The sequence below is a fragment of the Callorhinus ursinus genome, unplaced genomic scaffold, assembly GCF_003265705.2.
Source record: "Callorhinus ursinus isolate GAN/ISIS: 27379988/994484 unplaced genomic scaffold, GSC_fseal_2.0 scaffold25, whole genome shotgun sequence".
Lineage (NCBI taxonomy): Eukaryota > Metazoa > Chordata > Mammalia > Carnivora > Otariidae > Callorhinus > Callorhinus ursinus.
Window position 1 is genome coordinate 8648981 of NW_027397087.1, and position 17906 is coordinate 8666886.

The 17906-nt window shown below is 39.3% G+C and overlaps 1 protein-coding gene and 1 non-coding gene across 26 annotated transcripts in view; one reads left to right on the forward strand and one right to left on the reverse strand.

Annotated features, from left to right (window-relative positions):
* Window positions 1-17906, forward strand: part of MGA (MAX dimerization protein MGA) — a 162626-nt gene that overhangs the window by 64522 nt on the left and 80198 nt on the right. For all 25 annotated transcript variants that reach the window (XM_073876839.1, XM_073876837.1, XM_073876835.1 and 22 more), the window contains exon 2: window positions 4324-5454. In XM_073876839.1, the coding sequence (XP_073732940.1) occupies window positions 4367-5454 (1088 nt within the window). In that variant the 5' untranslated portion in view covers window positions 4324-4366. The remainder of the gene's footprint in view (window positions 1-4323; window positions 5455-17906) is intronic.
* On the reverse strand, window positions 17152-17309 carry LOC112833475 (small nucleolar RNA SNORA8). The gene has a single exon (XR_003210636.1). It is a non-coding gene; the product is annotated as a small nucleolar RNA SNORA8 (small nucleolar RNA).

Genomic DNA, 17906 nt, shown 5'->3' on the forward strand with positions numbered 1-17906 from the left:
TTAGGTAACTACCTAGTAAACTAAATAGTGTATTTTGTAAGTTGTATGAGGTCATGGCTTTAGTAGTTAAACATTTCCCAAAGAGGTCATTGGTGAAAAGACATTTAGAATAGGGACTCTGAAATTGTAACAATTTATGGCACTTGCCACATTATTTATCTGAAAACAGCATTCTCTCTCAAAGCGTGTGTGTGTGTGTGTGTGTGTGTGTGTGTGTGTGTGTGTTCTGATGGGATTTTTTTGGAATGTCAGTTATTTACCATCCACTAGTAAACTTACTTCCTTGGCTCATTATTATAGTTACATAGATAAATGCTTGATACTGAAAAGCTGAACCGAGATTTTTAAAATTTTAAGCTATAAGTACCAAAACTGTGGTCTTCCTTAAAGCTTTTAGAGAGCCAAATACAAGGAATTTTTAGTATCTTGCTGGGAATAGATTTATCTCTTCATGAGTAACCTAACCCTTCCTGAAATACGTTGGATTTTTGCAGTTGGTTAAAGCCTTTGACTTTATTTATTTATTTATTTATTTGAGAGAGAGAGAGAGAGAGAGAGAATGAGAGATAGAGAGCACGAGAGGGAAGAGGGTCAGAGGGAGAAGCAGACTCAGTGCTGAGCAGAGAGCCCGATGTGGGACTCGATCCTGGGACTCCAGGATCATGACCTGAGCCGAAGGCAGTCGCTTAACCAACTGAGCCACCCAGGCGCCCCAAAGCCTTTGACTTTTGAGTGTTGTTTGTGTGTCTGAAGTAGCTGAATATACTGAATTGACTGTCCTCTTATTGTAAGATCCTATATAGATCCCAGAAGTGTAGGCATGCTTATAGTAGACTCTTTGCTTACAGATTATGGAGTAAGAACTCAATTTCTTGTTTCTATACTAGTAGCAGTATATAGTTCAAGAAGTAGAGATTGTTTTGGTCATAAGTTAGGTTTTTGGTTTTATGCATTTTCATCAACTTATGGAATAGTTTGGAGGGGTTTTTTAAAAAAGACCTTACACAAATCATAAGTCTGAGTTCTTTTTCCTGTCTTAATACACATTTTTACATTTTTTTTTAAAGTTGACATCTTTTTTATTTTTTAAAAGATTTTTTTTAAATTTTTTTTGTCAGAGAGAGAGAGCACAAGCAGGGGGAGCAGCAGGCAGAGCAGGTAGAGGGAGAAGCAGGCTCTCTGCCAAGCAAGGAGCCCGATGTGGGACTCGATCCCAGGACCCTGGGATCATGACTTGAGCCGAAGGCAGATGCTTAACCGACTGAGCCACCCAGGTGTCCCTACATTGTTTTTATATTTCTTATCTGTGCAGAGTTCAAATAGAACAGGCTGACTTTTCTGCACTTAATTTTTTTGTTTAGGCAAAAAGAAAAATTTGAAATATGTATGTATGAAGTTAGCATAAAATTTACTCAGTGCATTGTATAACATTAAATGGGATTTCTGTCAGTTGAATCTTTGACATTTCATAGATTTTTAAGAGTGCTTCTTATTTAGGAGGGGGTGGTGCAGAGGGAGAGGGAGAATCTTAGGCAGGCTCCATGTCCAGCAGGAAGCCTCTTGGGCTGTCTGACAAACCTGAGATCCTGACCTGAGCTGAAATCAAGTCAGACGCTTGAGGGACTGAGCCACCTAGGTTCCTCTTAAGAGTGCTTTTTAAAGCATTGGTTAAAACTTCTTTGCTCTAGTTTTACCTCTAATCTGAAAATCAAGATTTTAATATTATAGAAGATAATGATTAAGAAATTTTGAACTCTTTAATGTATTCATTGGTTTGGAATATCTAAAATTTTTTTCAGGTAGTTCTTTGCCACCTTGGTTATATTTAAATGTACTTTTTTTTTTTAAAGATTTTATTTCTCTATTCATGAGAGAGAGGGGGGGAGCCAGAGGGAGAAGCAGACTCCCCGATGAGCAGGGAGCCTTTTAGGGACTTGATCCCAGGACCCTGGGATCATGACCTGAGCAGAAGGCAGATGCTTAACCACCTGATCCACCAAGCTGTCCTATTTAAATGTACTTAAAAAGAATATTTTACGTAATTGCTTGCAAAAATAGTTGGTGGTTTGTGAGAAAAACTTTGAACTTTATGAACTAAGTACAGGATTTTGCGCTCTTTGAGTTATATGCCATTGTAGAGGTATTAGTTTTTGTGAACTCTCTAAGCTTTACTATTTATTTTTACATTTGCCTTACTTTTGATTTTTTTTAAAGATTTTATTTATTTGAGAGAGAAAGAGAGCAAGCGAGGGAGAGAGCACAAGCAGGGGGGAGCGGCAGTCAGAGGGAGAGGGAGAAGCAGGCTCCCCGCTGAGCAGGGATCCGGAATGGGGCTTGATCCCAGGACTCTGAAATCATGACCTGAGCGGAGGGTAGATACTTAACCCGCTGAGCCACCCAGTTGCACCTTAATTTTGATTTCTTAGTCTGTTTAAATTTTGCTTTATCAATCTCTGATAGGTGTTGCCTAAACTTGTTAGTTTTAGGAAACAGTAAGCTTAATTGCCTTAAGCCTGAAGCAGCTTTTGGAAAGAATCACCCTAAATTTTCTCTCTTAAAAGCAAGCTCCAAATCGGAGAAGAGATTGTTTTTTTTTCATCTTTTCTGGGTATTATTGCTTTAGTGTAAGGAAGTAGATTTCTATTTTTATGCCTAGCCATAATAGGAAACAGTAGCCAACCTTTTTTGAAGTCTTGACTTTTAAAATATCTATTATCCTCAGGCTAATTGTGAATATTTTAAGTTTTGGAACTTTTTTTTGGTCATGAGGTCAGTTCTCTAAAAAGAGGTAGGGTTCAGATCATATGATTTTGCTACTTGTCAGTAGCTCTGATGAAAGATAAAATTAGACTTTTTAATTAAAATGAGAACCAATAAAAGATGGATTTGATTAATCAAAATTACTGACCCACTTAAACAGGAATAGTGATGTAGCATCTTCCTTTTTGTGTAAAAGCTAATTGGAGATAACTTTATATCTTGTAGAATATTTAGGTAATTGAACACAGCAGTTGAATATAACAACCTGAGATTTCTTTATAACTTTTTATTGAGATATAAATCGCATAACATAAAATTTACCATTTTTAAGAGTACACTTTACTGGTTTTTAGTTCCTGAACATTTCTGTCACCCCCAAAAGAAACCTCATCCATACCCGTTAGCAGTTGTCCCAGTTATCCCTTTCTCCTCCTGGCAACCACTAATCTGCTTCCTGTCTCTACAGATTTACTTATTTTGGACATTACATATAAATGAAATCATACAATGTATGTGGGATTTTTCATTATAACTTTAATAAAAATTAACCAATTTCGGGCACCTGGGTGGCTCAGTTGTTAAGTGTCTGCCTTTGGCTCAGGTCATGATCCCCCTGGGATCGAGTCCCGCATCAGGCTCCCTCCTCGGGGGGAAGCCTGCTTCTCCCTCTCCCACTCCCCCTGCTTGTGTTCCCTCTCTCGCTGCCTCTCTCTCTGTCAAATAAATACATAAAATCTTTAAAAAAAAGTTAACCAATTTTAACCCTTTTTTGAATAGGTTGTATGTTCACAAGGTAAAAATTTAGAACGTGTTTTCCCATTCTCCCAGTTTTCCCTCGATACAGCCAACACTTCTAGTTCCTTTCCTATCTTTATAAATAGTCTAGGGGTGCCTGGGTAGCTCACTTGGTTTGCTTTTCCTACTTTTATCCATTTTTTGTTACAGTACAGTACTGCAAATGTTTCCTTTTTTAGGGTTTTCTGAGTTTTTCTTTACTGTAGGAGTACAGTATATCATACATATAGCATCCAAAATATATTAATTAGCTGTTTATATTATGGTAAGCCTTCCATTAGCAGTAGACTATTAGTAATTAAGTTGTTGAGGAGTCAAAAGTTACATGTGGATTTTACCTGTGTGTGCAGGGAGGGGAGGTCTATGGTTCTAATAACCCCTGAGTTGTTCAGGGGTCAACTGTAATTAGATTAAAATGAAATTTTTATTTATTTATTTATGGGAAAGAATGCAGGGGGAAGAGCAGAGGGAGAGAGAGAATCCCAAGCAATCTGACTTGGAGCTCGATCTCATGACCCTGAGATCATGACCTGAGCTGAAATCAAGAGTTGGCTGCTTAACTGACTGAGCCACCCAGATTCCATCCTAAAATGAATTTTAAAATATATTAAATATTCTGGAGTGAATATCCTTAACAGTGATGAGAGAAAGGTAGAAGCAAAGTCTTCAAAGAGTTGAGGAATATATTTTGGGGATAACATGATCATTCTTGTATTTATAACAAAACAAACATTCACTTGATTAAAAGGGTTTTGTTTTTTGTTGCAGGCTGGGAAGGCCACTGTGACTATGTGGTGACTACAGTTATCTTATGACGGAGTTTCCCACTGGAATCATGGAGGAGAAACAGCAGATTATATTGGCTAATCAAGATGGTGGAACAATGGCAGGAGCAGCACCTACCTTTTTTGTCATCCTCAAACAGCCAGGAAATGGCAAAACTGATCAAGGAATTTTGGTTACTAATCGGGATGCCTGTGCTTTGGCTAGCAGTGTGTCATCACCAGGAAAATCTAAAGGGAAGATTTGTCTTCCAGCTGATTGTACTGTGGGAGGAATCACTGTCACCCTGGATAACAATAGTATGTGGAATGAATTCTATCATCGAAGCACAGAGATGATTCTGACCAAGCAGGGAAGACGCATGTTTCCGTATTGTCGTTACTGGATAACAGGTTTAGATTCAAATATGAAGTATATCCTTGTCATGGATATATCTCCTGTGGATAACCATCGTTATAAGTGGAATGGTCGCTGGTGGGAACCAAGTGGGAAGGCTGAGCCCCATGTTTTGGGGAGGGTTTTTATTCATCCAGAATCTCCTTCCACAGGTCATTATTGGATGCATCAACCAGTTTCTTTCTATAAACTCAAACTTACCAACAATACACTGGACCAAGAAGGGCATATCATCTTGCACTCTATGCATCGGTACCTGCCGAGGCTTCATTTGGTGCCTGCAGAAAAGGCTACTGAGGTGATACAGTTAAATGGCCCTGGTGTCCACACTTTTACCTTTCCACAGACTGAATTCTTTGCAGTAACAGCTTACCAGAACATTCAGATTACCCAGCTGAAAATAGATTATAATCCATTTGCTAAGGGCTTCCGGGATGATGGGCTGAATAGTAAGCCCCAAAGAGATGGAAAACAAAAGAACAGCTCTGACCAGGAAGGGAATAGTGTTCCCAGTTCTCCTGGTCAGCGGGTCCGTCTTACAGAAGGTGAGGGGTCAGAGATACAGCTAACTGATTCAGATCCTTTATCGAGGGGTCATGAAACGTCAGGCAAGTGTTTGGAGAAGCCTTCTCTCAGTATAAAACGGGACTTTCTTGGTTTCATGGATATTGATTCAGCCCTTGGTGAAGTTCCTCAACTGAAACAAGAGGTTTCTGAAAGGTAGGTAATAGCCTTTCTGTTCTTAGAGATAAAAGGAAATACTGGATTTATTTATTTATTTTTTAAAGATTTTATTTATTTGAGAGAGAATGAGAGATAGCACGAGAGGGAAGAGGGTCAGAGGGAGAAGCAGACTTCCTGCTGAGCAGGGAGCCCGATGCGGGACTCGGTCCCGGGACTCCAGGATCATGACCTGAGCTGAAGGCAGTCGCTTAACCCACTGAGCCACCCAGGCGCCCTTCCGCGGGAAGCCTGCTTCTCCCTTTCCCACTCCCCCTGCTTGTGTTCCCTCTCTCACTGTGTCTCTCTCTGTCAAATAAATCAATAAAATCTTAAAAAACAAAACAAAACAAGATTGAGAGGAAGGTGTAGAGATTTCCCACATAACTTCTGCTGCCACGCATACATTGCATCCCCCACTATTAACACCCTCCACAAGAGTAATATATTCGTTACAATTTATAAACCATTGTTGACACATCATAATCATCTGAAGTCCATAGATTAGGTTAGGGTTCATTTTTAGTGTTTCATATTCTATGAGTTTGGACAAATGTGTAATGATCTATATGTACCATTATAGAATTATACAGTATTTTCATTGCCTAAAAATTCTCTGCTCTGTTAATCCTTCCCCTCCCTCCCCAACCTCTGGCAACTTCTGATCTTTTTATTGTCTCTATAGCTTTGCCTGGTACAGAATGTCATATAGTTGGAATCATACTGTATGTAACCTTTTCTCATTGACTTCTTTCACTTAGTAATTTGTATTCAAGTTTCCTTAATGTCTTCTCATGGCTTGGTAGCATATTTGTTTTTAGTGTTAAATAATACTCCATTGTCTGGGTGTACTGGACATCCATTATTTATCTATTCATCTACTAAAAGGCATCTTGGTTGTTTCCAAGTTTTGGCAATTATGAATAAAGCTCCCATAAACATTCGTGTTTAAGTTTTCAGATGGTTTGAGTAGATACCAAGGAGTGTGTTGCTAAATCGTATGGTCGGAGTATGTTTAGATTGGTAAAAAACATCCAAACTGTCTTTTAAAGTGGTTGAGCTATTTTGCATTCCAAGCAGTAGTGAATGAGAATTCCTCTTGCTCTACCTCCTTGTCACCATTTGATGTCAGTTTTCTGGATTTTGGCAGTTCTAATAGGTGTATAGTAGTATCTCATTATCTTTATTTGTAATTCCCTGATGACATGCAGTGTGGAGCATCTTTTTATACACTTAATTGCCATCTGTATTTTTTCTTTGGTGAGGTGTCTGTTAAGGTTTTTGGTCCATTTTTGTTGTTAAAGATTTTTTTTTTTTTTAAAGATTTTATTTATTTATTTGAGAGGGAGAGAATGAGAGATAGCACGAGAGCGAAGAGGGTCAGAGGGAGAAGCGGACTCCCCGCTGAGCAGGGAGCCCGATGCGGGACTCGATCCCGGGACTCCAGGATCATGACCTGAGCCGAAGGCAGTCGCTTAACCAACTGAGCCACTCAGGCGCCCGTTAAAGATTTTATTTATTTACTTAGCATAAGAGTGGGGGGAGGGACAGAAGGAGAGGGAGAAAGAGAATCTCAAGGAGGCACTTTCTGCTCTAAGTGCGGGGCCGGGAGCCTGGTGTGGGCCTTGATCGCACTACCTTGAGATCATGACCTGAGCTGAAGTGAAGTGTTGGCCGCTTAACCGCACTCAGGTGCCCCTTGTGGTCCATTTTTTTAAATTAGATTTTTTCTTAAGTTTTAAGAGTTTTTTTGTGTGTGTGAATATTTTGGAAGAGCAGCCATCTGTCAGATTTGGCTTTTGCAGATGTTTTCTCCCAGTCTGTGGCTTCTCTTTTCATTCTCTTGATACTGTCTTTCACAGAGCAGTTTATTTTTATGAAGTTCAGCCTATCGATTATTTCTTTCATGGATCTTGCCTTTGGTGGTGTATTTAAAAAATCATTACCATACCTAAGGTCATGTAGGCTTTCTCCTGTGATCTCTTTTAGGAGTCTTACAGTTTAGTGTTTTACATTTCAGTTTATTATCCATTTTGATCCATTTATTTTTTGTGAAGGGTGGAAGGTGTGTGTCTAGATTCAGGTTTTTGCATGTGGGTGTCCTGCCATTCCAGTACCATTTGTTGAGAAGATGATCTTTGCTCTGTTGTATTGTCTTTTGCTCCTTTATCAAAGATCAGGTGATTATATTTATGGGGGGCTATTTCTGGCCTCCCTAGTCTGTTCCATTGACTTATTTGTCTATTCTTTGACCAATACCTCAACTGTGTTGGTTACTTTAACTTTATAGTAAGCTGAGGTTGGGAAGTGTTAGCCCCCCAACTTTGTACTTCTCCCTCCTTCAATATTGTGTTGGGTGCTGGCTATTCTGGGTCTTTTCCTTCTTCGTATGACCTGAGAATCAGCTTATCAGTATCCACAAATAACTTCCTGGGATTTTGATTGTGGTTACATTGAATCTATAGATAAGTTGGGAGGAACTGCCGACTTGACTATATTGAGTGTGTCTATGAACATGGAATCTCTTTCCATTTATTTAGCTTTTTAAAAATTTTTTTTGGTTTTGGGGCGCCTGGGTGGCTCAGTCGTTAAGCGTCTGCCTTCGGCTCAGGTCATGATCCCAGGGTCCTGGGATCGAGCCCCACATCTGGCTCCCTGCTCCACAGGAGGCCCGCTTCTCCCTCTCCCACTCTCTCTACTTGTGTTCCCTCTCTCGCTGTGTCTCTCTCTCTGTCAAATAAATAAAATCTTAAAAAAAAAAAATTTTTTTTTTGGTTTTATTCAAATTCAAGTTAGTTAACATATTATTTGGGGTAGAATTTAGTGATTCCTCAGTTGCATATAACACCTAGTGCTCGTTACATCAAGTGCTCTCCTTAATACCCATCACCCCACCCCCCACCCACATCTCGTCCAGCAGCCCTCAGTTTGTTTTCTATAGTTAAAGAGTTTCTTTCTTTTTTTTTTTTTTTTAAAGATTTTATTTATTTGAGAGAGAGAGAGTACATGAGAGGGGGGAAGGTTAGAGGGAGAAGCAGACTCCCCACTGAGCAGGGAGCCTGATGCGGGACCCGATCCCGGGACTCCAGGATCATGACCTGAGCCGAAGGCAGTCACTTAACCAACTGAGCCACCCAGGCGACCATATAGTTAAGAGTTTCTTAGGGTTTACCTCCCTCTGTTTTTATCTTATTTTATTTTTCCTTCTCTTCCCCTATGTTCATCAGTTTTGTTTCTTAAATTCCACCTATGAGTGAAATCATATGGTGTTTGTCTTTCTCTGACTTATTTCACTTAGCTTTTAATTTGCTCTTAGTTCCATCCACTATGTTGTAAATAGCAATATTTCATTCTTTTTTATGGCTGAGTAATATTCCAGAATGTGTATGTGTGTGTATCACATCTTTATCTGTTTAGCTCTTTAATTTCTTTTATCTGAGTTTTATCATTTGCCTCATGTAGATCTTGTACTATTTTTTTTTTGTTTGTGGCTTTTTTTTTTTTTCTTTTTTTGAGCTCTGTGCCCAATGTGGGGCTTGAACACATGACCTCGAGTTCAAGAGTAGTATGCTCTACTGACTAAGCCAGCCAGGTGCCCGATCCTATACATATTTTGTGAAATTTATACTTAGGCATTTCATTTTTTTGGGTGATAATACACATAGTATTGTGTTTTTAACTTGCAGTTCTTTTTAACTTCAAATCCACGTGTTCATTGATGGTATATAGGAAAGTGATTGACTTTTGTATATTAAACTTATTTTCTGCAGTGTTGCTATAATAGCTTATTAGTTCCAGAACCTTTTTTGTCAACCTTCTGGATTTTCTACCTAGATGATCATGTCATTTGTGAACAAAAACAGTTTTATTTCTTTTTCCCCAACCAATCTGTATTCCTTTTATTTCCTTTTCTTGTTTTATTGTATTAACTAGGATTTCCAGTATGGTGATGAACAGGAGCGTGAGACGAGCCTTGTTTCTGATCTTACTGGGAAAGCTTCTGCTTTCTTACCATTAAGTATGATGTTAGCTTTAAGTGTTTTTTAGTTATTCTCAGTCGAGTTGAGGAAATTCCCTTCTTTTCTTAGTTTAACTGAGTTTTTATTGTAAGTGGGTGGTGGATTTTGTCAGATGTTTTTTCTGACTTATTTATATGATCATGTAATTTTTTTCCTTTTAAGGCTGCTAATATGATGGATTACATTAATTGATTTTTGAATGTTGAAGCAGCCTTGCATACCTGGGATAAATCCCATTTGGTAAAGGTGTATAATTCTTTTTATATGTTGTTGGATTCAATTTGCTATTGTTTTGTTGTCATTTTCTTGTAATGTCTTTGTTTGGTTTTGGTATTAGGGTAATGCTGGCTTTGTAGAATGAGTTAAGAAGTACTCTCTCTACTTAAATTTTTTGAAAGGTTGTAGAGAATTGATAAAATTGCTTCCTTAAATGTTTGGGAGAATTCACTAGTGAACCCATCTGGGCCTGGTGCTTTCTGTTTTGGAAGGTTATTAGTTATTGATTCAATTTTTTTAGTAGATATAGCCCTATTGTGATTGCCTGCTTCTTGCTTAGTTTTGGCAGTTTGTTTTTTTCAGGGAATTGTCCATTTCATCTGGTTTGTCAACTTTATGGACAAAGAATTGTTGATAGTATTCCTTTATTATTTTCTTTCTTTCTTTCTTTTTTTAAAGATTTTATGTTTTTGGGATAGAGAGGAGAGAGAGAGAGCGCGCGCACGAGCTTGGGGGAGGGGCAGAGGAAGAGGGAGAAGCAGGCTCTCTCCTGAGCAGGGAGCCCAATGTGGGGCTTGATCCCAGGACCCCAGGAGTGTGACCTGATCCAAAGGCAGATGCTCAACCGACTGAGCCACCCAGGTGTCACTCCTTTATTATTTTCTTGATGTCCATGGGATCTATAGTGATACCCCTCTGATAACATTATCACATTATATACTTTTTTTTTAAAGATTCTATTTGAGAGAAAACGTGTGTGTACGCATGCCTGCATGTGCTAGCAGAATGAGTAGAGAGGGAGGGATTGGGATAAGCAGATTGTGCTGAGTGCGGAGCCTGATACGGGGCTTGATCACGGGACCCTGATATCATGACCTGAGCCCAAACCAAGAGTTGGATGCTTGATTGACTGAGCTACCCAGGCACTCCTATATATTTGATTAATTTGTGTCCTCTTTTTTTTTTTTTTTATAAGCCTGGCTAGAGGCTTATTGATTTTTTTTTTAAAAGATACTATTTTTAAGTAATCTCTGCACCCAAGGTGAGACTTGAACCCACAACCCTGAGATTCAGAAGTCACATGCTTTACCTACTGAGCCAGCCAGCTGCCCCTAGAGGCTTATTGATTTTATTGATCTTTTCAAAGTAGCAGCTTTTGGATATTTCTGTTCGCTTAGGTCAGTTAGGCTCTGATAAAACCCTAGCAGGTTAGGCTCTTGTTAACTACTTTCCCTAGAGGTCAGGCCTCACTGTTAGGAACAGAGTGCTTCCCCCTGCCCTGCTGGTTTTTGTTTTTGTTTTTGTTTTCCATGAGGAGATATCTACTGTGAGAACCTGGTCTAGCTCCTGGGGATAAAACTCATAAAAAGTGAGGGAGATCTTCTTTCCACTGGAGTTTTTAACTTTCAGACTTACTAACACTGAGCTTCTAGCAATTTGTCATTTACAATTCAGGTTTTTCTACCCTGGCTGGCACTGGTTCCTAAGATGGTTTTTACTTGTTAGTCTCTGGTGCACTAAAGCCAGGACCCCCTTGTATTCCACCTGTCTATCTCAGTAGTTTGCACTGTGTCTTCACCTATCTTACAGATCCAGGAAAAGTTGATTTTTCAGTCTGTTTAGCATTTTACTTGCTTAGGACATAGTGGCAACTTCCAAGCTTCTTCCATGTGGAACTAGAAATCAGAAACTTGCCTTATTTGGAATGTTAGAACACAAGTGCGGCAGAACTAAATCCCAGCCCAGTACTTTTCCTTTTCCTTCTCACTTAATTTGTATCTCGTTAACTATTGCTATTCTTTGAGTTTGGAATCCTCATGCGCATGAGTTCCCCTTGACTTGTTTATGGACAAGTTAGTGCTTCGCTTTTTCTAAAGGACGTTTTTGGAGTGAGTGCTCTTTTCAATTTTTGCTTATCACTGTAGTTTTTTTTTTTTTTTTTAATTTTATTTTTTGACAGAGAGGGACAGCAAGAGAGGGAACACAAGCAGGGGGAGTGGGAGACGGAGAAGCAGGCTTCCCGTCGAGCAGAGTCTCCAAGGCGGGGCTCAATCCCAGGACCCATGACCTGAGGCAAAGGCAGATGCTTTACGACTGAGCCACCCATGTGCCCCAAAAAGCACTCTTCTCTAAAATCTATGAGTTATTGTCAGCTGGATAAAAAAACTACATCCAACGATAATGCTGTTTTCTAGAGAAACACTATAGATTGAGAGACACAAATCGGTCGAAAGAAAAAATAATGGGAAAAGATACTGCATCTGAACAGTAACCATAAGAGAATTGGCTATACTAATATCAGACAGTGTAGACTCTAGTATTTTTTTAATAGTTGTAACTAGTGAATGTCATCTATAACTGATTTTCCAACCATAGTCTAATCATCTTTATTACTCAACACAAAAAATATTTGAACAGTTCACTATCAGTATTTTTAAGCTCATTATCCAGAAGGAGTTTAATCTATCCTTAGATAATGGAGAATTTATTTTTATTACTTTTATTTGTTTACTATTATTATTATTTTTAAAAGATTTTATTTATTTATTTGACAGAGAAAGGCACAGTGAGAGAGGGAACACAAGCAGGGGGAGTGGGAGAGGAGAAAAGCAGGCTCCCTGAGGAGCAGGGAGCCCAACGCGGGGCTCGATCCCAGGACACTGGGATCATGACCCCAGCTGAAGGCAGACGGTTTAACGACTGAGCCACCCGGGTGCCCCATATTACGTTTATTTATTTATTTTAGAGAGACTGCGAGAGTGCATGGGTACTTGTGAGCCTAAGTTGGGGGGATGGGCAGAGGGAGAAGGAGAGAATCCTCAATCCTCAAGCAGACTACCTGCTAAGGGGGGGGGGCTTACACGGAGCTCTCGATCCCAGGACCTTGAGATCATGACCTGAGCGAAAATCAAGGGTGTCGTGTTGGACATTTAGCTGACTTAGCCACCCAGGCGCCCCAGAGAATTTATTTTTAAAATTACCTTGGAGGCCAGGGTGAGAAGGAGTTTGTTAGCTGAAAGGGTCAGGTGTATTTCTTTGTTACAGAAAGCAGTTTTTTGGTGTTAATGTGGTTGAGTTTTTTGATCTTAATGGATCAAGAAAATGGTTCAGATTTACAAATGCATAATCTGTCACTAAAAGGAAAAAAAAAAAGGAACAACTTGAAGTGCATCCTCCAAGAAATAGCATTATTTTCAGTTGTGAAAATGGTATTTAGCTATATGCAAACTTTGTCTCCAAATGCTTGTTTTAGGAGCTCAGATTATTTTTAGGCAGGTGTTGGCTATATCTGGCCTACAGCCTGTTTTGTATGTACATAAGAATATTTAAAAGGGACTATATGTGAGGCCTGCATAGCCTTAAAATATTTACTATCTTCCTCCCTACAGAAAAAGTTTGCCAATCTCCTATTTGTTGATTTAAAAGTTTTTTAAAAATCATACATATATATTTTAATTCCTTGGCTCTTTTCTGCTCAGTCCACTGAAATATGATTACATTGCTGGGGCATAGAATTGCTGTATTTTAGTTTTAGTAGATAGATAGTGCCAGAATTTTTCAAAATGATTATACTAATTTATACTTCTACCAACAATGTACAGGAGTCCTCTTCCACATCTTTGTCAACACATAGTCTTTTTTGTTTTTATCTGTTTTGGTTTCACAGATTTTTGAGGCAGCTAATTCCATTAATGGATCACTGCTTATTTTGTGTAAGTTGAAATTTGTATCTTTTTATCATTGTGCTCCCTTTTTTGTAAGTTTGCCCCCACTTTTACTTTTTCTTCTTAAGGTGATTGTAGTTGTAGAGGGCAGAATCAACCCATACTCTGTTTGACGTGACGGTCCTTTAAACATTTGGACAAAAAATTCTTTATATCCCGCCGAGAGTTCAGTTCTCCTTTATTTAGGCATTAACTAAACGTGACTGACCATCTTTTGTTGTTTTCAGGTGTTTTTCTAGGCCCCAGCCAAAATAACTCTTGCCTTAATGATACTACTTTCTACATAATTCCAACCTTAAACACTCACAGATCCTTCAACTTTTCCAAGTATGGCATAGTTTTTATTTGTTTTTACATTTGATTGGCTAATTGAACACTGACATGGGTGTACCTGGAGTCACTGGCACGTATATTTTTCCCCAAGAAATGGGAAAAGGTAGGATCCTGGGATCATGACCTGAGCCGAAGTCATTCATTACCTTTTTTCCCCCACATCAGAATGCAAGTGAGAATGACATTATTAGAGAGAAGAACCATTCTGACTTAATAGGAAAGAAAAGATTAAGTCACAAATATCAAAATTAGAAATATATGAAATGTTTTTTTTTTAATAAAGATTTTTTATTTATTTATTTGAGAGAGAGAATGAGATAGAGCATGAGAGGGGGGAGGGTCAGAGGGAGAAGCAGACTCCCCGCTGAGCAGGGAGCCCGATGCGGGACTCCAGGATCATGACCTGAGCCAAAGGCAGTCACCTAACCAACTGGACCACCCAGGTGCTCTATGAAATGGTTTTGTGAGATAGTGTTCTGTAGTCCAGAATCCCTTTTTATTTATTTTATTTTTTTTTAAGATTTTTATTTATTTATTTGACAGAGAGAGACACAGCGAGAGAGGGAACACAAGCAGGGGGAGTGGGAGAGGGAGAAGCAGGCTCCCTGCCCGATTCGGGGCTTGATTGCAGGACCCTGGGATCATGACCTGAGTTGAAGGCAGACGCTTAATAACTGAGCCACCCAGGTGCCCCTTAAAAAGATTTTATCTATCTATCTATCTATCTATCTATCTATCTATCTATCTATCTATCTATGCCAGAGAGAGAAAGAGAGCAAGAGAGCACGAGTAGGGGGAGTGGCAGGCAGAGGGAAGAGGAGGCTCCCCGTTGAGCAAGGAGCCTGACCAGGACTCCATCCCAGGACCCTGGGATCATGACCTGAGCTGAAGACAGGCACTTAACCAACTGAGCCACCCAGGCATCCCTAGAATCCTTTTTTAATCGCAACAGTGAACATCATACGTTAAGCATTTTCAAAGGGCCGTTTGGTATCCATAAAATGAACTTAATCAGGCCTCTTGATGGACCTTGAGATTGTTCGTTTGACTATAACAAATGTAGCAGTAAAATTTCTCATGCACGTGTTCTTGGACACTTTTCCAAATACAAAGATTTCATAGGAATGGAACTGCCTGAATCAAAGGGTACACAGGTTTTAAAATTTGATTAATTGCCAAATTCGATAACAAGTTTAAAACCACTTACATCTCCACCCTTAGTATATGAGCATAATGACTTCTGTACTATCTCTTTTGCTAACATGGTGGTCCAAAACATCATCCCCACTGCATACCATCTAACTGGTTTCCCAGTTGCTTCTCTTCCCCCCCCCCCGCAATCCATGCTCTACTTAGCCGAATGAGTGTTCTTTGAAAAATGTGAATTAGATTATGTCATTCTTCAGTGGCTTACTGTTTTTTTTTTTTTTTTTAAAGATTTTATTTATTTGACAGAGACACAGTGAGAGAGGGAACACAAGCAGGGGGAGTGAGAGAGGGAGAAGCAGGCTTCCCCCTGAGGAGGGAGCCCATTGGCGGGGCTTGATCCCAGGACCCAAGGATCATGACCTGAGCTGAAGGCAGATGCTTAATGGCTCAGCCACCCAGGCGCCCCCAGTGGCTTACTATTATACTTTAAAGGCTCCTTGCCTTTTATCTCTTTGGACTTAATCTTGTACCATACTTTTCTGAGTGTGCTACATTTCAGCCACCTCAGTTCACCCCCTTTCTCTTCAAATTGCCTTTGCTTTTTTTTTTAATTTAAAGATTTTATTTATTTGTTTGACAGAGAGAGCACAAGCAGGGGGAGCAGGAGAGGGAGAAGCAGGCTCCCCGCTGAGCAGGGAGCCTGCTGTGGGGCTCTATCCTGGGATCATGATCTGAGCTGAAGGCAGACCTTAACCCACTGAGCCACCCAGGTGTCCATTCCCTCTGCTTTTAATGCCTTAAGTGTTTCTGCATATTTTTATACTGTTGGTACCCCCTCATCATTCAGGTCTAGTCTCATACTTATTTTTTTAGATCGATTATCTTATTTTTAGTGAATTTCTCTGTTTTGGTCTTTTAGGGTTTTTTTATAGCATTCATCAACTATCATCTTATTGGGTTGGCTAGTATATACTCTGCCCTTCTTACTAGCTTATAAGCTTTGTGAGAGTTAAGGATCTTGTTTTACCTGGTACTGATTCCTCAATCCTAGAGTGATATTCCATAGATAGATAGTAGATATTTGAATTTGTGTACTTTAACCAAAACCTGAATAGTGTCAGTGAAATGAAACTTCTGGAATATTAGAAATACCATTTGTGAACACTCAGATTTGATTTTTCATTACCTTGAGTAATTAGCAGTAAATCTTTTTTTTTTTTTTTAAGATTTTATTTATTTATTTGAGAGAGAGAATGAGATAGAGAGAGAGCATGAGAGGGGAAAGGGTCAGAGGGAGAAGCAGACTTCCCGCTGAGCAGGGAGCCCGATGTGGGACTCGATCCCAGGACTCCAGGATCATGACCTGAGCCGAAGGCAGTCGCTTAACCAACTGAGCCACCCAGGCGCCCTAGCAGTAAATCTTTAACTTGTCATTTAATTCGGTGTGTTTCTGTCTAAGATAATGATATATTTCAGCATAGTTTTAGGGGAGAGTATTTTATTTATCCTTTGGAAATTAGAGTTTCTTATTAGTGAGAGATGGTGCTTTTACATTATTCTCTTTCCAGGATCTTCAGTTTCTTTCTACTTCTACCATTTCTTTTTTTCTTTGCTTTTCTTTTTTTTTTTAAGACGACTTAGTTGTCTTTTTCCATTAGCATTTACTCCGCCTTCCCTTCTCTTATTTACGGCCAGTGTTCTTTTTTTTTCAAAGATTTTTTTTTTATTTATTTGCTAGAGACACAGCGAGAGAGGGGACATAAGCGGGGGGAGTGGGAGAGGGAGAAGCAGGCTTCCCACTGAACAGGGAGCCTGATGCGGGGCTTGATCCCAGGACCCTGGGGTCACGACCCAAGCCGAAGACAGAAGCTTAACTACTGAGCCACCCAGGCGCCCCCTGCTAGTGTTGTTGAATGAGTAATCCTCACCCATTGCTTGAGTTTTCTCACTTATTTCTTTCTTAATATCCCCTGCAGTCTGCCTTTCCTGGTCACATTACTGTACTTGTTCTCTTGAAGGTCATGTGTGATCCACTTAACAGATTGATCAGCCTGTTTATGTCCTTATTACCAGTATTCTGACATTAGTTGGCAAATAAAAGTCCTTCCTTTTTTTTTTTTTAAGATTTTATTATTTATTTGAGAGAGAGAGGAGAGACAGTGAGAGAGTGCAAGCGGGGAGGAGAGGGAGAAGCGAGTAGGGCTCGATCCCAGGATGCTGGGATCATGACCTGAGCCAAAGGCAGACGCTTAACCGACTGAGCCACCAGGCACCCCATGACTAGAAATTACTTACATTTAAGCTAAATCTATGCATGAAGCCAAGAGAACCAACCAGATACTGAGTTTCTATTGCACTGTCTTTTGAACACCCAGCAGGAATGAGCTGCTGAGGGCAGATACCATGCAGTGCGAATCTGTTATATTTCTCTCTTTAGTCTCTCCTGCATAGTGCCACCAAATTTAACTTTTTAACACTTTTTTTCTTTACCTTTTCTCTGTTTCAACATTCATTTTCTCTCTATTTTTGTGTGACTTACTAAATTGAAATGTGATACATATCATACATACAGTACAGCTAGATGAATTTACACAACTTGAACATAATCATATAACCAGCATTAATATCACAAAAAAAATACATCAGCACACCAGGAGCCCCTCTAAAGACTTCTTTCAGTTGTCCTTCCTTCCTCCCCAAGAGGATGAACATTATCTTCTAATGTTACACATATTTTGCCTCCATTAATGTAAAAGGAATAATACAGTATTTATTCTTCTGTGTCTGCCATTTTTAGCTTTACATTGTAAGATTCATCTATGTTGTTCATATTGTTGTAGATTGCTTTATTCTCATTGATCTACAGTGTTCACTTTTTAGATAATACCTCAATTTAGTTATTTTAATGGTAATGGGCATTTGGATAGTTTGCATTATAATTCAGTGACCATTATAAATAGTGCAGTTATGAATATTCTAGTTTTGGTTTACATATGAGTGCTTTCTTTGG